Source organism: Aspergillus brunneoviolaceus (genome assembly GCF_003184695.1).
Source record: "Aspergillus brunneoviolaceus CBS 621.78 unplaced genomic scaffold BO95scaffold_66, whole genome shotgun sequence".
Classification (NCBI taxonomy): Eukaryota; Fungi; Ascomycota; class Eurotiomycetes; order Eurotiales; family Aspergillaceae; genus Aspergillus; species Aspergillus brunneoviolaceus.
The window spans coordinates 36,899-57,460 of record NW_020290796.1 but is presented as its reverse complement, the minus strand read 5'-3'; the positions used below and the strand labels follow the sequence as shown (position 1 = coordinate 57,460).

Below are 20,562 nucleotides of genomic sequence, written 5' to 3'. Positions count from 1 at the left end.
TATCAGCTTGACTCAGGCCAAAAACAAGATTCCATGCACGGCAAGTAGCATCTAAGACCGAGAATCGAGCGGAGAACTGGCAGCACGCATGGGCTCTGCACGATAGATCACTCTGCGCCCAGAAAAATGCACAAAGAACAGGAACAGAATAGCTCCTCGAGGTCTAGAGGCCGATCGGTCGCAACCTGTCACATTCACCAACCACCTGCGATAATCTCTCGGGCATTTTCGGTACGGGTCGTTGTTCCGGAGGTGATGTGGCATGCAAGTGCTCTGTACAGAACGTACTCCATGCTTGGTGATAGATAAGCTCAACTCAGCCGCGGGAAAGACCAGCACTCAGCTCCAGCGGAACACCGGTTGGGGGTCTGTTGTCGAATGTGTATCTTCATGCTGAGCACAGTGCCATGGAATGTGGGCTCGAACCTCGATCGATTAGCTTGATGTAACGCATAGCGACATGATTCTTTTCTAAGGTGCTCTGGTCATGCCCGTCAAATCAGTCAGTAGATCACAGTTCAGCAAATCGACGACAATATCCACCACCAAGAATGACCACATGCCGAACTTAGAGAACAGTCTCGATCGATCAGCATAGCTCTAACTGCGTCAAGGGCGATTCGTGGGAGGAATGTGTTGGGTGCACCAGCAGAGCGCATGTGGACAATTACCCCACAATCCGCCCTTGATTCTTGGGGACACGGCGCGGGGGTAAAGTTCTGTGGAATGTGCTCAATCAACAAGCCTCTCAGGTGAATGCAGTACAAAAGGTTTGTCCTCGTGATGCATAATCAGTAATGCAAAGTAGGACTCCCTGGTACGGAGCACTATCACCGATGCAAAGGTCTGAGATGCAATAGGTAAATGTTTATTTGCTCGGGAGACACTACAACTCCCAGGGAAGCTACAGCCAAGTTCCAGTGCTATCCATCTCTCTCTAGTACCAGTTGTGAAACCATTCGACGTACAACTACGGAAGCTGGTTTCAAATTAGGCTGGAGCTAGTATTTTCTGATTTTCGAAGAAATCTAGAGCCTGGAGTTTTATCGTATAGCGAAGATCGTTTATGCCTGAGGCATGAATTAGGCACGAACCCTGCCACACGTAGATGACAAGTTAGCTATAATAATTTTGGTCCCCACGGAATAGTAATAGTCATAACACATTCAATTAAATTACTTGCGAGAGAGTTAGGACGGCCGTTTGAGCCTTACGGTGTTCTTCATGTGGGCTTACCAGTATACTATTTTCCCTGAGTCTACAGAAATCGAGTTCCAGATTCAAGAATACTCCTCAGTGCAGAATCTCGGTTTATAGTTGGAAGATATGGAGATTTGTTAGAAAGATGCAGAGCAGACGGTCTTTTTTTTTTCGTAATAGCTCCGTAGCATGAGTACAGCGGAATAGCCGTATACTATATATTGGCGAGGTCAAACAAGTTTGAGTGAAAGAAATATGATAAACAATGCATTATGCTATACACTCAGAGAACAAATCAGCTTAGTACTATCTCTACCCCATCTGTAAGTAATGGCAAATCAGACTGTTCCGTGAGGAGTCCAAAGTTACTAGTATATATTGTTTGCGGTTACTTCCATTGGGAGCTCTTGAACGATCCCCGAATACATTGAGCATCAATGCACCTGCCCAGGTTAATTCCAGTATCTGAATTCACCAATTCATCTTACTTGAGAGCTCAATCATCTTAAAAAAGATATTTGTTTGTCAGTAATTGACTTCGAACAAAGTTGGAAAAGAGATGTAAGCCACCTGCATAAATGCCACTAATGAGTCAGCATAGATATGCAGACTGCACTATTCCGAATCGGGCAACGCGGCCAGACTTTTCCCGATGCGAATGGATTTTATCTCAAAAAAAAAGTTTCCCATGAACATCCCAAACCTGCCAGTCCAGCCCATTCAAGCGCTCTCGACGAGCCCAACCCCGCGCATTTGACCAATCTCGCGCTGAGCACTCCAAGCATCGATTAACCCGCTCATCGTTCACATCCCGACCGACGACCAGCAGCCATGGCTGCCCCCGTCCTCCCCCTGCAGCAGGTGAAGCTGCCATCGCTGCCTTCCACCCGCCTGACACCGGAGCAACAATACTGGAAGACCTTCAAGAATCCCCTCCTCATTCCTTCGCCAGCCAACGGGCCCATCAACCTCATCACACAGCCCTCCGCCCCGTCCTCCGCCTCCGCCTTCCCCTCTCTCACCCAGCCGCCCGATGTCTTCACCGTGACCACGGGCGCCCGCGTCCAGATCTACTCCATCCGCACCCGTAAACTCCTCCGCACAATCACCCGCTTCGATGACACGGCGCGAGGCACCGACGTGCGCCCAGATGGTCGTGTGGTCGCCGTGGGTGACGATTCCGGCACGGTGCAAGTCTTCGACGTGGCATCGCGGGCGATTCTCAAGACGTGGAAGGAGCACAAGCAGCCGGTCTGGGTGGCCAAATTCTCACCCAGCGACCCGACGGCGCTCTTCACGGCCAGCGATGACCGCACCGTGCGTATGTGGGATCTTCCCAGCCAGAACAGCGCCCGCAGCTTCGTGGGTCATACGGATTACGTGCGCAGCGGTGCCTTTATGCCCGGATCGTTGGCCTCGTCGGGCCTTCTGGTCTCCGGTAGTTACGATCGCACGGTGCGTCTCTGGGATCCCCGCGTGGATACCCGCGCTGCCATGACGTTCAAGATGGCCGCCCCAATTGAGAGCGTGCTGCCCATGCCGACGGGGACGACCGTGCTCGCCGCCGCCGACAACAAGATCGCCGTCCTCGACATTGTGGCCGGCAAACCCCTGCACATGATCCAGAGTCACCAGAAGACGGTTACGTCGTTGGCGCTGGCCTCGAACGGGGAGCGGTTGCTCTCCGGTGCGTTGGACGGTCACATGAAGGTCTTCGAGACGACGGGATGGAACGTCGTGTCTGGGTCCAAGTACCCGTCCCCGATTCTTTCACTAAGTGTCATAAAATCTGGCGTTGCCCAGGACGACAAGCACATTGCCGTTGGTATGGCGTCCGGCCTCTTGTCGATCAAGACCCGGCTGTCGGGCCAGCAGAAGATCAAGGAGAAGGAGCGACGGAAAGAGATGCAAGCGCTCTTGGAGGGTAAACTGGAGGAGCACGACCGCAAAGTGGCCAAACAGAAGCGCGGCGCGGGCTGGGAGAAGCGTCTCCGTGGTCGGGACTTTATTGGTGAAGGTGTGGATGTTGTGGTTGAGGGACGCAATACTGGCAAGCGCAAGAGGGAGCAGACCTGGGAGCACGATCTGCGCAAGGGCCGCTATCCGGCGGCTTTGGACCACGTACTCAGTTCCAGCGACAAGACGGCCCAGCTCACGCTTCTCACGGCGCTGCGCCATCGCTCCGCCCTGCGTGCCGCCTTGCAGAACCGCGACGAGGTAACGCTGCAGCCGGTGCTCGCATGGGTGCACAAGCACCTCACTGAACCACGGCTGGTGAACCTCTGCGTCGAGGTGGCCATGAACGTGCTGGATATCTACTCCGGCAACTTGGGCCAATCCGCCCAGATCGACAAGATGGTGGAGAGGCTGCACCGGAAGGTGCGTGAAGAGGTTGAGATGGCGCACCAAGCTTGTCAGACCAAAGGCATGTTGGAGATGTTAAGGGCGTGCTGAATTGGGGCCACCACGAAAAGCGAAAATTATGAGTAGAGCTTGTTTCACCATATTGGATACCTCGGATGGAGTTTGGGGTTCTTAGGCATATCGCATGTATTGTATAGCAAATGATCTACATGTTCCTTCACCTCCACCCAGGCCGCTAAACTTCGAAGCTTTGTATGAGCATTGCCTGTATTTCACTGCAACAGCTCGGTATTTCTAAATATGGATTTTTGCTATTGCAACATGATGTCATTGGGCTAAAATGGTCCTTGAAATCCCGATGCTCAGGAAGCATATATTTAATGCGGGGTATAACAGTAACCCAAAGAGGTCTGAGATCAATAACTCAAGGTTAAAGGGTTGGGCCTATGGGTGATGCAGCAGAACAATCAGAAAAGCTGAATTTGGAGGCTAGCATCAGCTAGCAGGTGTACAAGCCTCTCAAGCCTTCCACCATTGAGGGATTCTATTCAGGTTGCATGCTCCTTTGCCAGGTGGTTTTATACATTGCAGCAAAAAAAAAAAACAGTCCACGGCTAAAGAAGGATAAGAAGGGGCTTGGCGATGCCTGCCCGAGCGATAAGGGTTGCAGCCGGAAAGACGGAGGAAGTAATGTTCCCGCGGGCGGGCGACGACCGTCGGGGTCTCGAAATGGCTTAGTGGATTCCTGGTCGGGGTCCCAAAAAAGGCAAGGCGTGGGATGGGTCGAGATGAGCCTCGTTCCTCAGCCTCTATGTAAGACAGTCAGTGTCTCCGACCCCCTCAGCCTGGCTTCCTTTTCTTCTCCTCCTCCTCGCTCCTTTCATCCTACCTCTACTTCCTTTAGTCACAGCCTGTCTTTTTATACCTTCAAGGGAGCACATTTTTCCTCCTCCCTGATTCATAATCCACAGCCAAGGACGTGAGTCATAGTCACTCATCTTCTTAGTCTGTCTGTCTGTCTTATCCGCTTATCAGACAAAGCATTACATTCGTCTGCTCCGCTGTCATCTCTAAACTACCTAGACATATACTTTTTGATACCCTAATACCCCTGATTCATCCATTCATTATGTCCGCAGACCAATTGCTCTGTCAGATTAGCCAAACTACACCCGATGAGGAGTGGTTCGACTTCAACAACTCTTTTGATATCCCCTCCGGCTGCCTGGACAGCAATGCGACCTCGATTGATTCGGTCTCGCCGAGAGACTTTGACCTGACATTCCCTGACTTGGGCGAATGCAACTGGGGTGCCACTCCCACGGCTTGTCCCGAAAACCTGTTCTCGGAATTCGTGAGCTATGACGGTCCATACGAGACATACCCAGGCCTGTCATTAAACAGCCCGCAAATAGGTCTGAGCGCAAATGATGCCATCCAACCGCTTCCTACCCTCTCAGATCAAGAGCTCGCCGGGTTAACGTTCGATGATGCGTGGCCCCAAGAACCGACCTACCCCGAAGACCCCTTCTACGCGAGCATCCGACAAATGGTTGAGGCTCAAGCCATGGCCGACTCGGGTTGTTCCACGCTCAAAGAGAAGAGACGAGATGCGTCTATCGCTATCCACTTGCAGCGCTTACAGGAGGCCCCGTCTTCCGAGTTTGTCCCGTCGACTTCCAGCACCACGTTCCCCTCTCCTTGTTGGTCGGGCTCCGCACAAAGCAGCACTGGCTCGTGTGCAACCCCCGCCAATGGCTCGTCGCCAGACATGAGTGAGAAGGACCAATTAGCGACGCCGCAGGCTTCGCCTTCTAGTGGCGCCATGGAGCTGGTGCTCGACCTGAACATGAACACAACGACGAACGTACCCAAGAAACAGAAGCCCAGATCGAAAGCTCAGAAGGAGAGCTATATCAAGGTCCGGAAATACGGAGCCTGTGAGAAGCATCGAAAACAGCACAAGCGAGTAAGTTGATACCTGTTTCTAATTTATTCCAGACGTTATGCTAATTTGATTATAGTGCAATTGCCTCGAGAAGGCGGCCGCTCTAAGCCTCGCGAACGGCTCGTTTGTTTCCTCCACCCATTCGGTGGCCCACTCGGCGACGAACACCCAACTACATGTCCATGGACGTGGCAATGAGCGCCACACAAGCTGGAAGCAGGCGAACATTTCGCCCACGCTACAACCAACCGGACTCCACGGAGTAGAGCAGGCCACTGCACGCTCACAGGTGCAACTTCCGCATGCGCTCCGTCCATCAAAGGCCAGCGTCCTTGTAACTCAAAAAGATCAAACTCTGCGGGCAACGACTCAACATCCTGTGCGCCCTTCAACCACAGGTCAGCCGGACTTTTTAGTCCATCGACCTCCACAGCCAACAGCGCTCCGCCGCAACGGCGACCAGGCGGCTGCAACGTCGAACAGGAAGCACTTCCAATCGGATGGCAGTGCGATCCGCACCCCAGGCCTCGGTCAATACCTGCAACTATACAAGCTACGCCCAGACCAAGGGCTACGCCCCGATCATGGAATACGCCCCGACCACGGTGTACATCCCGATCACGGTGTACGCCCCAATCATGGTGTCCGCCCCGATCACGGTCTTCGCCCCGACCAGGGCCTACGCCCCCAACAGAGCCTGTCCGTCAAGGTCTCCAATGGCGCTGTATCCCGTGGAGGCTGCGATCAAACCCGAGACAAGACGCATGTCAACACTCAACCAGTGAGCGGTGGCTATCCAACGACCCGCACCCCGCTTGCAAGAAACAGGCGTGGCACGTCGGGTACGCAGCCAAGCGCGACCCAACTACCAACCGTCGCCCAATACACTGGCTCTGTGCTCATACACAATACGTCTGCGCTTACGCGCTTTGTCGACTTTGGGAACATGGTTGTATCCTGGTTGGGCTCATCTTTCGGCAAGCTTGCAGTTTCCACGTTGCGGAAACATTGGCTCGTCCGCAAGGACCTGGGCTTTTGGTGATTGAGATCGTCAATCTCATATGCCAATATTTAACGTTGTGTTTGGTTTGCGCGGAAGATACCATATACCTGTTTGATAGCATGTTGTATAATGTTGGGTTGTGTTTTCGGGTCTGTTGACTGGTAGGAAAAGCTGGTTTTCTAATTTAGGCTGGGGGTGAATAGCATTAATGCTGTGGTGCTCTGATTCTAAATTGTCAAGTGTTTGTAGGTGTAAGGAGAAGTAGAAGTAGCAGTAGAAGTATAGGCACAGTCAATGGTTGTAAGCAGTGGTCAGCCGTTCGGGAGGCACACGTGGGAAATTGGGGGTGTTCCATGGGTTGGGTTGCACCTGCTGCCTGCAAACAGCCTTAACCGGACAACGTCATGTTTTGTGCTTGTTGTTGTTGTTGGTGGTGGTGGTGGTGTTGAGACGAGATTCTACCACTAATCTCAGCTGGACCAAATTTCTCCTGGACCGACTAAACTACCCCATACTAAGTTATCACATCATCTCCACAGCGGGAGTCCAAGAAAGGGATGGCGAGAAAACTGGCAGCTTTTCCGGCTCGCTTCCGGCGCATTGGCGACCCATCGCCCGGCTATTGGCCGCTTGACCACGATCACCACCACCACCACGACCACCACCATCACGACCAACTCCTCGCTCCCCGTCGCCAGTCGATGCTGTGCACCATCTTTCGTATTCCACTGATCATGTAAGTTACACTTCAATGGTACTTCACATACACCACCAGAGCCTCGTTTCTCCTCCAAGCTAACGCTCTGCAAAGCCCCATCCTCCTCGTGGCCACTCTCCTTACAGCCGGGTTCGTTCTGATGGCCGAGTCCTCCACCCCGTCCGAGTCGCATTGGCGGTTCTCCATTGTCCCAGGATATTTCCTGCAAAGTGAACCCACCACCGACGCAGACAGCTTTGACTATGTACGGACCCTTTACCATGAATCTCTTGCACCCCCTTCCTATTCATAGACAAAAACGGCGAAGCTAACACTACAAACAAGGTCTCCGCCAATTTCGGCCTGATCCCGCGGTCCTACGACTCGGACCCCGAGTTCGACCCGGAGGGCAACAAGACGCAATGGGAGCGCTTCGAGCACCAGGTCCGGACACTGAACCGAGATGCTGAGCCCGACACCGCCTACAAGGTGCTGTTCCTGGGCCGGCACGGCCAAGGCTATCACAACGTCGCCGAGGCCAAGTACGGCACCGAGCTGTGGGATGTACGTAAACCCCTTTACCACCTTCACGCCAAGGCCCAGCTCTCCCTGACTGATCCCCCCAAAAAGTGCTACTGGTCCCTCCTCGACGGCGACGAGAACGGCACCTGGGTCGACGCCCGCCTCACCTCGCTCGGCATCTCGCAAGCCCAAACCGCCCACTCGGCCTGGAAGACGCAACTCGCCCACAAGATCCCCACCCCGGAATCCTACTACGTAAGCCCATTGAACCGGTGCCTCGCCACCGCCAACATCACCTTCAGCGGTCTGGGGATCCCCCATACGGAGCCCTTCCGCCCACTCATCAAAGAGGTACCTTGCCTCCCCCCCCCTAGCCCCTAGTCCCCCCCGCAACCAAACTCACAACCACCCCCAAAAAAGCTCCTCCGCGAAACAATCGGCCAACACACCTGCGACGGCCGCTCGACCAAATCCGCCATTGCAGCCGAATACCCGCTGTACCGCATCGAACCGGGCTTCGCCGAGGCTGACCCCCTGTACGACGCCCGCCTGCGCGAGTCCGACTCGGCCCGCGACAAGCGCTTCCGGGATCTGTTCCAGGACATTTTCAGCCACGACAACAACACCTTTCTGTCGTTGACGGCGCACTCCGGCGCCATCACCAGCATCCTCCAAATCACGGGCCATCGCGCGTTCGCGCTGGAGACCGGCGGCGTGATCCCCATCTTTGTCAAGGCGGAGCGCGTGGCGGGGGCGCTACCACCGATGCATGTGGAGCCGTGGTTTCCACCGCCCGTTTGCAAGGATGGTTCTGTCCCTCAACTCGGGTAGGGAGGGTAGCTGCTGCTGCTGCTGCAGTTGGGTTGGGTTGGGTTATGTAGGGCTGCCCTTGGGTATTGTTCGTATTCTTTATAAAAGGCTTGGTTATTCGGTAGTAAGGTCATACTAATACTGTCCGGGTAGAGGGGGCCAATAGATTAGAGGGATGGAGGAATGGATAGACCGTATATAACGCAATATATTGTACACAGATTCGAGCTCCAGGAAAAGAAGTGACTGCTCATGCAGATGCCATGCATATCAAACACTCCCCAACACACACACTACCTACCTATCTATCAGATCATGTCAACCCGACAAGAAGAAAACAAAGCTGCCCAGAAACACATAAAAACGAAGAGAGAAATGCTATAGTTGCTTTCTTCAGGGTAAAGGAGGGGGTTTCAAGGTTCTAGAGACATAATACAGGTTTGTGGACGGAACGCCAGGTCGAAGACAAAAAACAACCACGAAACAAAGAAGCTACCCGGTTTTGTTGGCATGAAAAGGATGAGAGAAAAGAAAGATTACAACCGCTCTCGGGATCAGTCCCATCTACCAGGAGTAGTACTGGTTCTGCTGGGTGATGGGGCGATCCGGGAGCGGGGTCCAGAGCTGGGCCTTGCGGCGACGGAGATCGCGGGCCTCGCGCTCCTTCCACTCCCGGATGCGGGTGGCCTCCTCCTTCAGTAGGACGGACATACCGGTGTGGGGAGGGCGCATCATGTTGATGACACCGCGGGCGCGGTGGTCGGCCTCGTATCCGTACGGACCGCGGTTGACCCAGACCTGGTCGATGTAGATGGCGGTGGGGTCGGTGACGGTCTTCTTGGAGCCGTCCTTGAGGGTGATGGTGACGGGCTGGGGGGTGGGCTTCTTGGGAGCGGCCTCCTCGGCCTCGTTGGCCTCCACCTTGGGGACGACGGCGCCCAGCCCCATACCGGAGCGGACGATGGCGATGTTCTTGGCGTGCTTGAGGTGCTCGAGGACGTCCTTGGCGGCCTTCTTCTTGCTGAGGCGCATCTGCAGGATGGCCTCGTCGATGCTCTTGCCGGCGATCTGGCGGCACAGGGGGCCCAGCTTCTTGATCGAGGTCTTGAAGAAGTGCGACTTGACCAGCGACTCGCGCTCCGTGCGCATGATCTGCTCCGCCCGCGTCAGCCGGCCCCGGCGCCGCACCTCGCGGATCACCATCTTCTTCTCCCACCGCAGCCGCGTCCGCGGCTTCGGGTCCAGCACCGCCTGCAGCATCGACCGGTCGCGCTTCTCGACCGCGAACGTCCGCTGCGCCGCCGCCGCCGCCCGCTCCTCCTCCGTGGGCCCTTTCCCGTCGGCGGTGGCGCCGGTGGCGCTGGTGCTGGTGGTCTTGCGGCTCGTCGGGGTGCGCCCGGTGGTGATCAGCTTCGGGCCGGCTTCATCCTCCGAGAAAATCGAGTCCGTGCCGAGAGAGCCCTCGCGTTTCGGGGGCGCGGTGACCGGGCGGATCGTGGGCTTCGGAGCATCGGATTTGCTGCCGCCAAAGAAGAAGTTCTTGATGGAGGAGAGGGCGGACGGCTTGGAGGGTGGTTGCTGCGGCTGCGACTCGGGGCTGGGCTTGTTATTTGGGGCGTTGCTGTCGTTGTTACTCTCCTGGGCATACCGGATGACTGTTGAGGTCAGGGTGCGGCGTGGCACGTAGGTGATGTTGGTCCGGGCTGCAGGTTTGTTTGGTGTTAATGGATGGGGTCACGCTTATAAGCATTGGGGATGGGAGGGGATGGTGGTCACGGATGTCCCTACCTGACCGGATGAGGTGCCCGTAGGGTTGGATTGAACCCATTGAGGCCATGATGGGGGAGGATGAGGGGGAAAGGGAGGGGGAAGAGAGGGATTTGCGTGCAACGGGGAGCCGGAGATGCTTGAGGGAAAAAAGTGTCGGTTGATTGATGGGCTTGGCTTTTGCGCGAGTGGTTTGTCTGGATGGAAGGAGCACGTCTGCCTTGCTGCCTGGTAAATGCGGCAACTACAAACGACTAATGACACCGCCACAGAGAGCTGGAGTCTAGGTACTAGCCACAGCGGTAGCCCTCACTAGCCACAACGGTTGTGGCTAGTGAGTTCCCGCCAGCGCCCGAACAGGCAAGGTCGACCGCCGCCGCCCGGGCCCCGGCGGTGCTCTTTCACTGCAGGGTCATGTGCTACTTAGGCTAACTACTAACAAGCTGACTCGGGAGCTTTCAGTAGTAGTATCTAGGTAACCTTGAAACTTATCGAGGATCAAACTGGAATCTATTGCCGCCAATAAGGCCCGACGGCTTGCTGTTCAATTACCTCATAGGCCGAGCCTGCGTCTTTTTTCTCTCTTTCCTCCCTCGCTCTCTCTCTCACTGCAGCCAGGATACCTACCTCAGTAGCCCGCTTAACCCAATTAAGGAACAGCCGCCCCAGCCCTAGAGTTTCCTGTCCTGCTTAAAGGATGTGAAATGAGATCCATGCTCGATGCCATGATGAAAGATTTCACTTCATTGATATGGATTAAGAATCTTGCATGCCTTTATTGCATGTCTTCCGACCGGAACAAAATCGTGTAGCTAGCACCAGCCAATCCTTCAGCCAGCCAACCAACCTCTCGGTCTCTCGATCTAGGCACACCTTTCATACCCGTCACACACCACGGGACAACTTCCTTTTTCCCCGGGGGAGCGGAGAAGGTGTCAAGTCAGGGTCAAGTGTTCCAGGTGGTGGTAAGTTAGTGGTGGTCACCCGGCGACAGCACAAGAGACAAGAGACAAGAGACATCGGCAGATCGGAAAGTGTGCTGCTGCGGCCATTACGTCGAAGGATGCTGATGCTGTCCTCCCCTGTCGCCGGTTACACAACCGGTGAAATCGATCGCAGTCGAGATCCTCGGCCGTCATCAAGCAACGTGCACTTTGAAGGAGGGTACGGAGTAGTCATGAGGACTTTACGGTAGGTGTATCCCAACAATCAACATTTGTGATTGACTTCGAGGTTATTCACTTCCAAGTTGTCTTATCCGATATCAGATGGAGCAGCAGTTCAGTTAGTACCATGTACCAAATTGGAACTTACATCCGCCATCAAGAGATCCGATATCATTTCTCATAGTGGGGGTGAACTACACTCACCTTTTGGAAAACATCTTCTTCGCCAGAGAGATTCAACCACTCGGCATACTCCGTATACATACTTCCATAATCTGGTAGACTAGCAAACAGTTGGTGAATTAGAAATCAGTGAACTGGATTCGACCTGATACGTCTTAACTTACAGGTTTCAGCGGTTTCTATATAGCTCGTGTGTAGTTCAACAAGGCGAATTGTGGTGGTTGCCATTGTTATTTGATTGTTATTTTTTCCCTTCCCTAACTTACCCTTCTTTTACTGCTCCAACTCCACCGCATCGATCCACTGCCTGCCTTCTTCTGCCTCATCCATTCTTGTCATTCGTGTCTTTTTTTTCTCTCTCCCTCTCTTGGTGTCTAGTCTACCTAGTTCTTCAAGTCTCCCGATCCTCTTCTGACTCTTCCTCCTCCTCCTCTTCCTCTTTCTCCGTCTCCTTCCCCTTCCTCCCTCTTACTCTCAACCCACTCACCACCTCATCAACCTCCCTCCCCTCCCCCCGAAAGGGACATCCCGTGCGTGTGAATTTCTCTATCCTCTAATTCCCCAATTCCTATCCACCCAAGAATAATTCCCCAATTTTTTCCCGCCCAAACTCCACCGCCGCTGACTTGCCCATTTTAGCTTCCATTCTATCGCTCGGACCAAGATCAGTTCGTCTGGTTGGAGTGAGTAGTGTGTGCTGGAGACTGTCTCTCTGTTCCCCTCATCCTCATCCTCCCTCCCTAGAGTCTCTCGTCTCTACCACCGCATCTGATTACCTACTATCTTCTCTTTCCCCCCTCCCTTCACCCACCCACTTCGTCTATCCCACCCTCCCCTCCCGCCTTCTCCCTCCATCAGAGGTTCAAAACCCAAGATAAATAAATCTAGAGCGCGATCTTGTTGCTTGCAGCTCTCTCCGCAGTTGTTCTCCTACCTCCGCCCAGCGCCTCACTCTAGCAGTCTTTGGCAAAGCGCCCAACCTGTCAAGCTTCCTCCCACCTGCAACTCAAACCAAAGGCCTGAACAAATACCAGTGATCTTCAAAGTACCGCATCACTTGCATTTGTTTGGTTGCTTTTGCTTTGGATTACTTTCTATTTTGATTACTTTCCCACCTGAAACCTTTCTCCCCCTCCGCCTTCACTGTTTTTTTTTTTTTTTTCTCTCTTTTTTTTTTTTTTTCCTTTCTCCTTTTATTTATTTCCCCCCTCCGCTTGTTCTTCTTTACTTTCTGAAGTTCCTCTGTTTTCTTCCTGCCGTCGGCCAGCCCACTCAACTGGCCCGAATAAGTGACGAACGGACCCCCTTCCATCCCACCCTACCCAGACCGACAACAAGGATATTCAAAAGCAAGAATACGCCACTCCATCCCTCGGTTCCTCAAGACACAGAAGAAGAATAAGAGGAACAAAAGAAGAATCTGGCCGGGTTGTGACGAGTGCAGGAATGGACTCGTTGATGAGGTCACTTGCAACGGTTCCTCTCTAATTCGAAGTTTTTCTTTTCTCTCCTTCGTCTATTCCCTTAGTCTCTCATTCCACTTCGAAAACTTCCTTACGTCAGCACCATAGCTGGCGCTTGGACTTTTGCTTGATATCTGCCGCCCCGGTTTTTGCTCTCGTCTTTCTACCCCGTCATCCCACAGCCTTGATGATGGACATCAACTCCCTCCTTTCGCCTCAGGATTCCAACTCACAGTCCGGGCGCACCACGCCCACCGCCGGGTCTACGCCTGTCAACAATGCCTCGGTTCCCGTCTCAGGCCCGCCGCAGCCAAAACCCTTGCGAAAGTCTCGTCCCGGCGCAACCAAGCAGGGTATGACCTCCTCGCCGCTGGCGCAACATGTGTACGCCCCGAATCAACTGCCTGATCCGTCACCGCCCGCCAACAGCCCCAAGGTTGGTCCTAGCATAGGCAGTGGCAGTGGCAGTGGCAGCGGAACGCCCCCGGCAACCGACTTGCCGCCTGCGAGACAGCCCTCCACCCCAGGTATGGACACACTGGCCGACCTAGCGTCGATGCAGCATCACCAGCCTCAGCGTCCCGGCGCCCCTCTCTTGCGCAGCACCGAGTCCTACGAAAGCCAGCTGTCACCCTCCACCATGTTCCCTCACGTCAACCCCATTTCCCACAACACGCCCACTCCCCGATCCTCCTTCGATATCGCGATGTCCGACGGTCCCAGGGAGACCGCCCAACGAAGCTACTTGGATAGCTCTTTGGTCCCCAACGCACAGCGGCAGGCGACCGACTTATTTGCTCAGATACAGGAAAACCCACAGTCGTACGAAGCGCACGTCCGGTTCATTCGTTTGCTACACGCGGGCTTCGTCAACCACGTCTATCCGCCGAACAACCCGGAAATCCATGGGGATCCACGCAAGTATGATCTGCTTAAGGACATGCGCACCGCTCGCGAGGAGATGGACAAGCTTTTCGCCATGGGCGAGGATTTGTGGGCGGAGTGGATCCAGGATGAGAGTATGCTGGCACAATCGGTGGAGGAACGCATCGCAGTCATGGAGCTCTGCCAACGATCGGTGGAGGAAGAGTACGGCAGCACCAAACTCTGGGGCATTTATGGAGAATGGGTGCTGTACCTTTATAAATCGGCCCATGGCGATGCCAGCCAGAGCTCCTGGACCGAGGAAGATCGGATCATCGGGCGCGAAGTTTTCACTTGGCCCTCCGTCTTGGAGGTTTGGCACAGGGGAGCCGAGTCGACCCAATGGCGAATCCACGACAGCCATATGGTGTGGGATCGCTTCCTCGACTTGCTCGTCCAGGATCTTGCCCGCAACGCTACCCAAGAGAAGGTGAATCATGTGCGGAACTTCTTTGAGGTCCGTCTTGCAACGCCCCACGCCACCTGGGACCAGACCTTTCAGCTCTTCTCCGGCTTTGTTTCAAACTACTACAACGCGAACTACGAAAATATCATGGCCGACATGGTTGGAAGACACGCCACGGCAGCCAAGGAACAATACTCCGCCCGTGAGGAATTCGAAATCAAGTTACGCAATGCGACCGAGTCCGGCGAGTTGGGACAGGAATATACCTTATTCACGGAGTATCTTGACTGGGAGCTCAAACAAAGTCGTCGGAAACGGCAATTGAGCAATTTTGAGTTCGTCAAGTCGATCTACCAGCGCGCGGTTCTTCGTTTCCCGACCGATTGCCACATGTGGGAGGATTTCATCATGTACCTTGTCAACGAATCGATGCACGGCAACACCAAAACTGCGACGATGGCCACCTTGGACCGTGCGACTCGCCACTGTCCCGGTTCCGGTACCCTCTGGTCGCAATATCTGCTAAGCTCCGAGCGCGAAGGACAGTCCTTTGCGAAGATCGCGGATATCAAGCACAAAGCGACCAGCACCGGTTTGCTAGATGTTGGGGGCATGGAGGAAGTGCTCAAAGTGCATACCGCTTGGTGCAGTTATCTGCGTCGACAGGCCTTCCTGTCTGACTCGACCGACGAAGATATCGACGTGGCGGAGGTTGGAATCCGATCTGCCATTGAAAGCGTTCAGGAGCTTGGCGAGAAGAAATACGGGCGGAACTACCAAGGGGACCCTTTGTTCCGCCTGGAACGGATCTACATCCGCTATCTTAGCGAAAGCGGCAGCTGGGATAGTGCCCGAGAGACTTTCAAGGGCCTTGTCGGTCGGCGCGGTAACAGCTACGAGTTCTGGCTGACCTACTACGAGTGGGAGCTCATCTCCTGGAGCAAGTTTGTGCAGGGAGAAGCCACCATTGACGCCGCCCGGCGGACACCCAACCCCAGCTACGCCACCGCCGTTCTGAAGCAGGCCATCAAGCGGACAGATTTGGATTGGCCCGAGAAGATCATGCAGGTCTATGTCGCTCACTGCGAGGATTACGAAGACTCGGATGAGCTGCAGCTGGCGATCCTCGAAACCCGCAAGGCGATGAGGGCCATCACAGCCCGGCGCGAGCGGGACGCAAGGGAGGCGGCCGCGCGGCAGGCAGAGCAACAGGCCGCAGCCATCGAGCAGGCGACACAAGTCGAAAAGAGGAAGCGGGAAGACGAGGTTGTCGTGAACGGAGCAGCACCTGCGAAACGGGCCCGTGCAGAAGAGTCCACCCCGTCTGTTCTCGTGACGCCTGAACCTGTTGCGCTTCAACGTGATCGCGAGAATGCAACCGTGGTCGTCAAGCAGTTGCCTCGTGGCATTACGGAACATAAAGTCCGGCAGTTCTTTCGCCATGTAAGTACACTGCCCGTCTGCAGAGTCGTGCAGCGCGTAGCTAATGTGTCGGCAGTGCGGTACGATCAACAGCCTGAAAATGTTTTCTGCTCCAAATGGGAATTCGGAAACCGCCATCATAGAATTTAACAACCGAGATGAAGCCGTCGTCGCGCAGACCCGCGATCAGAAGATGATCGATGGACAAGCCATCGAGGTTCAATTCGGGTCAGGGTCTACACTCTTTGTCACCAATTTCCCCCCCACTGCGGATGAACAGTATATTCGTGATTTGTTCCGTGAGGTGACTTCCCCTTCCGTGTGTAGTCAGGGAACCCACATTGCTAACCTACTGCAGCACGGAGAAATCATTGACATCCGCTTCCCGTCTCTTAAGTATAACACGCATCGGCGATTCTGTTATGTGCAATTCAAGACGTCTGGAGAAGCCTACAGCGCCACCCAACTAGACGGGTCTACAGTCGGCAATGGCCTTCATCTGGTCGCTAAGATTTCCGATCCCACTCGCAAACAAGACCGACATGGTCCGATGTACGAAGGACGCGAGATTCATGTGAGCAACCTGGACTGGAAGGCTAGCGAACAAGACGTGGAGGAGCTGTTTTTGCGGTTCGGCACCGTTGAACAAGTGCGCATTCCTCGCAAGGTGGACGGAGGCAGCAAAGGTTTCTGTTATATTGTCTTCGCTTCCAAGGTACGTTTGTGTGAACCTACCTAAAATTGCATCCCGCTGATTATGTTTGCAGGAGGAAGCCGAGGCAGCTTTGGTAATGCACGAACAAGAGTACCGGTCCCGGCCTTTGCAAGTGAAGTTGTCCACGCCACAGGGGGCAAAACGGAGTGCCACAACAATTCTGTCTCGCGTGTCAGCCTCGCGATCTCCGTCGGTTGAAGCCAACGGAACTGGAGAGGAGGTTTCCAGCAGTGATCGGGCCGCGCGTACTCTGGGTTTGATGAATGTTCCCGACACGGTCAACGATGCACGGATTCGCGCGCTAGTCGAGCCGTACGGCAAGCTGATCAAGATTATCCTTCGGCCAGACCACCAAGGAGCGATCGTCGAGTTCGCTGACATTCATGCTGCCGGAAAAGCCTCGCTGGAATTGGAAGGACAGGAGATTGCTCCCGGCCGGAGATTGCACGTGGGAAGCGTACCGGAAATGCTGAAGCAGTCGGCAGAGAAGAGAGGCCACTCGAGCACCGCCGGCAGCAAGGCGACTACTGAGAAGTCGGGGGCGAGACTCCAACCGACTGGACCGATTAAACGGCCACCGCAGCCTGGGGCGCGCGGAGGCAAGCGCGGTCACTTGGGTGTGAAGCGAGCCACCGGTGGGTTGCAGGGGCAGAGCCACGCGCAGAATGGCGCGCCTACGACCAACACCACGACGACGACGACGACGATGACGAACAACACAGACAGCTCCGCCCCGGATGACGGACCAAAAATGAAAAAGAGCAATGATGACTTTCGTGCGATGATCCAGCAGAGTCGAGCGGAATGAAAGCGTCCGACGCACTGGATTGCATTGGCGGGTTTGGCGTTACCTCCCTCTCTCTCTCTCTCTTTCTCTCCGCTTGCTGATGACCTGGATTTTTTTTTCTTTCTCTCTCTTCCATTCTACACCCCCACCTTTGATGTGTTTTTCTACCATAACTTGTCACCGAGGCGGTGCTGACTCTGTCTTATTTTTCTTTTTTAATATTCTTGCTGGTTGGCCGTGTATTATCATGGACTTTGCTTCGGTCATGGAACCCCCAGCCTCATGTCGGATGTAGATTATTCTGTATCTTTCTTATGATTCTTCTTTTTTCTTTCATCCTGATGCCGTGGGTTCTTTCTGTCTTCGGGCCAGAAGGTTATACTTTTCTTCTCCCCCACCGTGAGATAGGCGATGGAATGATGAGCACGAGTCCAGAGGATGGAGATGGACACCCTCCCACGTGATTTGATGGGACAAATTCTGTTTCCTTGTAGATTGTAGATTTGTAAATTTGTAGATTTGTAGATTGTCCTTAGGGCATGGTCGAATCTCCGATTTATACTCCAGCATATATCAGGTCAAGGATAGCTAGAGACATAGTTACATGGTTACATGCGTGTCACCGTGCGTGACCCGAACGCAACTGTGTGAATGCGCCGGGCGGAGAAGAACTTGGATCTTGGAACTTACTGGTGGTTGTGTGTACAAGGTATCGGATTGCTTGATTCGGATCCTTGCAGCTTATTTGCTCCAATTATCTTATGGGGGACTGGATCGATGTCGAATCGGCATTACGGAAAGGATACCAACCAACGGAGACGGGTAAAGGGGTCGGGTAGGTTGCATGTATAGCACAGTAGAGTAGACGGAGTATTTCTTATTGCTTGGATGGAGGGGAGGGGAGGGGAGGGAAGAATTCCAAGGATGGACTTGGACTACGTTACCGAGTCCGAGTGTCTCGTAAACAAGCTCTGTTCATCTGAGCTTTCTACTTTCGCCCTTGCTGCTTGCTGCGCCGAACCCTGGTACAGATTTGGTGGGTTAGTGGGTGGGTGGGAAAGTTGGTGGGCGACCAGAGGGGCGAGAGGAACTGCTAGAGAGGAGGAAACTTGGTGCTGGTTGCTTGGTTGCTTGGTTGCTTGGTCTGTACATACATACAGTGGACTGTGGACAGTAGTTAACTACAGTCCCCGCCATTGCAGTCCTGGTGGTAGACGCTTGGACCTCCCCTCCCACCTTGAGGCGGTGGGTGGTGGTGGTGGTGGTGGTGGTGGGGGTGGAATGTTGCAACTATAAGATTTTCTCAAGCTTGGGTGGGTTGTTTTGCGAGGAACTGACATACTGCTTAAGAATGCGTTCTGATAGATGATGATGATGGAGAATGATGGATGGATCATCTGGGAGTCAAGTCAAGGTTGGACTGTACTGGGGTTCATGATGATCATAGACTGTCCTTTTCTGTACGGTACTTGTACTTGTTGCCTGGAGGGGGAGGGGGTCATGTCATACACCACTCGGTCTGTTTCCGGACGGGGGATGATGAGGTGAGGTATTTTCTTCTGGGCGGGCATGCGGTTTGTTGATTGAGGTAAAGGAGGGGGGGGGCGGATATTTGAAGTGTCATGCTCTCTCCTTTTTACCTTTTGCTTCAGAATAAATTCCGGGCCTCTTTTTTGGGCGGGTTGTGGAGGGAATTGAGTTGCATTTCAATTGAATTGGATTGAATGGAATTGATTGACTTACTTCCATTGGGATTTAGATTAAGAGAGAGCCTCACCTGACCGACCGACCGGCCGGCCGTCTGTCTGGCCCTTTCCTGATCAGCTCATCCATAGTCCTACCCATCTTTCCACCACCTCCTTCCATTTTTCGCTGCAACAGACCCCTCCGTCCTTTCGACTGAGTGAGTGACTGACTGACTGACCTTTGGATTCTTCTCGCATTCCTCTCCCCCCTCTCTACTACTTGATAAACTCTCCCTCATCCCTGTGGTTAGTGTCGGGTTGTCTTACTTGTTGTTCCTCCATTACTTCCGCTGTTTCGCTGCCACTCCCGTCTTATCGGCTCGTGCTGTGTCGTCATCGTCGTATCATTTCAACCCCATCCAGTAGAACATACCTGACCAGCACCGACCAGCACCGACCAGCAATCCCTCCGCCGTTCGCAATCTCTTCCGTTCGTTAGACCTGCGACGATAACTACACCCCCCTCCCCAAGAAATCCCCCCGGCGCCAGGATGGATTTTCATCTAGTGCCTCGCGGGGAAGATCGCAACTATACCGGGTTCCTTACCAAAACAATCGTCTACACCGGTTCCTTAATATTATTCTTAGCCTGTACGTTCTCTCCACCACGCCCCCTTCTGTTCCTTGTTCGCGCACATCGCAGCCCGAAACTAATATGGCCACCATCTACAGCCTTCGGTTTAACCATCTCCTCGATCGCCATTCCCAGATGGGCTAGCTATGATTCGGTCCGTTTTGCCACTTCCATTTTCCCTCGATGTTGGCCTGTTGGGGGTTTTGCTGGGAAGATATCATCAACCTTGTGGACCCTATCAACCCGAATATATTGAGTCAAAGGGATATAGAACTAACGCGATGACGGTATTCAGCCCGCCTTCCACTACTCCTACGGCCTCCACCGCCGCTGCTCCTCCGTCGAGGGCACCTGCTGGAGCTTTCCGCAGCGCGAAGACTGTCACGGCGAGGACCGATACTTCTGTTCGATGTGGCGCTCCGTCGGGTTCCTGATGTCGTTCGCCGTGGTGCTGGAGGGCATGAGCCTGGTCGCGTTCCTGATCGTCTTGTCCGGCGGGAAGCGGTTGCGCGAGTCCGGGTGGAAGGTTTTGAGCTTGTTCATTCTGTTGTCTGCGATTGTGCAGGCGGCGAGTATGGCGATTGTGGTGAGTTCTTTGTCTTTGGTTAGGGTGGTGGTGGTGGTGGTGCTGCTGCTGCTAACCGTTCCCGATCGACAGGCGTACCTGTTCGACAACGAGAAACGCTTCTTCCCTGGTTGGGTCCTTTCCCAATCCTGGATTTTCTGTACCGTCAGCTGGTGCGTGAGTCTCTTCTGCGCTGCGGCGTTGATCATTGCGGCGTATACGTTGCCGTCGGAGGGTGGATACGAGTTGATTCCGGACCATTCGTTTTGAGGGTTGGATGTCGGGAGGCGAGGGGGGAGCT

At 54.1% G+C, this 20,562-nt stretch overlaps 6 protein-coding genes across 6 annotated transcripts; 5 read left to right on the top strand and 1 right to left on the bottom strand.

The window, feature by feature from the left end:
* Positions 1–1,896: 1,896 nt before the first annotated feature.
* Positions 1,897–3,703, top strand: BO95DRAFT_446063 (snoRNA-binding rRNA-processing protein UTP15). The gene has a single exon (XM_025587289.1). The coding sequence runs from the start codon at positions 2,032–2,034 to the stop codon at positions 3,652–3,654; it is 1,623 nt and encodes a 540-aa protein (XP_025438832.1). The 5' UTR covers positions 1,897–2,031; the 3' UTR covers positions 3,655–3,703.
* Positions 3,704–4,333: 630 nt separating this feature from the next.
* On the top strand, positions 4,334–6,638 carry BO95DRAFT_446062 (uncharacterized protein). Its single transcript, XM_025587288.1, has 2 exons — positions 4,334–5,533; positions 5,589–6,638. Exons 1-2 carry the CDS (start codon positions 4,694–4,696, stop codon positions 6,552–6,554), a joined length of 1,806 nt encoding a protein of 601 aa, XP_025438831.1. The 5' UTR covers positions 4,334–4,693; the 3' UTR covers positions 6,555–6,638.
* A 375-nt stretch (positions 6,639–7,013) lies between these two features.
* Positions 7,014–8,614, top strand: BO95DRAFT_237318 (histidine phosphatase family protein). The gene is made up of 5 exons (XM_025581325.1): positions 7,014–7,269; positions 7,327–7,477; positions 7,558–7,776; positions 7,843–8,085; positions 8,155–8,614. The coding sequence occupies exons 2-5, from the start codon at positions 7,373–7,375 to the stop codon at positions 8,563–8,565; spliced, it is 978 nt and encodes a 325-aa protein (XP_025438830.1). The 5' UTR covers positions 7,014–7,269; positions 7,327–7,372; the 3' UTR covers positions 8,566–8,614.
* A 105-nt stretch (positions 8,615–8,719) lies between these two features.
* BO95DRAFT_420802 (mitochondrial 54S ribosomal protein uL22m) lies at positions 8,720–10,429 on the bottom strand. The gene is made up of 2 exons (XM_025584543.1): positions 10,333–10,429; positions 8,720–10,247 (listed from the first exon to the last, which is right to left on the bottom strand). The coding sequence occupies exons 1-2, from the start codon at positions 10,379–10,381 to the stop codon at positions 9,109–9,111; spliced, it is 1,188 nt and encodes a 395-aa protein (XP_025438829.1). The 5' UTR covers positions 10,382–10,429; the 3' UTR covers positions 8,720–9,108.
* Positions 10,430–12,812: 2,383 nt separating this feature from the next.
* On the top strand, positions 12,813–17,852 carry BO95DRAFT_446060 (U6 snRNP complex subunit PRP24). The gene is made up of 4 exons (XM_025587287.1): positions 12,813–15,896; positions 15,952–16,179; positions 16,234–16,590; positions 16,643–17,852. The coding sequence occupies exons 1-4, from the start codon at positions 13,311–13,313 to the stop codon at positions 17,396–17,398; spliced, it is 3,927 nt and encodes a 1,308-aa protein (XP_025438828.1). The 5' UTR covers positions 12,813–13,310; the 3' UTR covers positions 17,399–17,852.
* Positions 17,853–19,613: 1,761 nt separating this feature from the next.
* Positions 19,614–20,531, top strand: BO95DRAFT_455873 (uncharacterized protein; the record flags this gene model as incomplete). The annotated part of the gene is made up of 4 exons (XM_025588374.1): positions 19,614–19,713; positions 19,795–19,850; positions 19,992–20,282; positions 20,355–20,531. The coding sequence occupies 4 exons, from the start codon at positions 19,614–19,616 to the stop codon at positions 20,529–20,531; spliced, it is 624 nt and encodes a 207-aa protein (XP_025438827.1).
* Between the last annotated feature and the right edge of the window lie 31 nt (positions 20,532–20,562).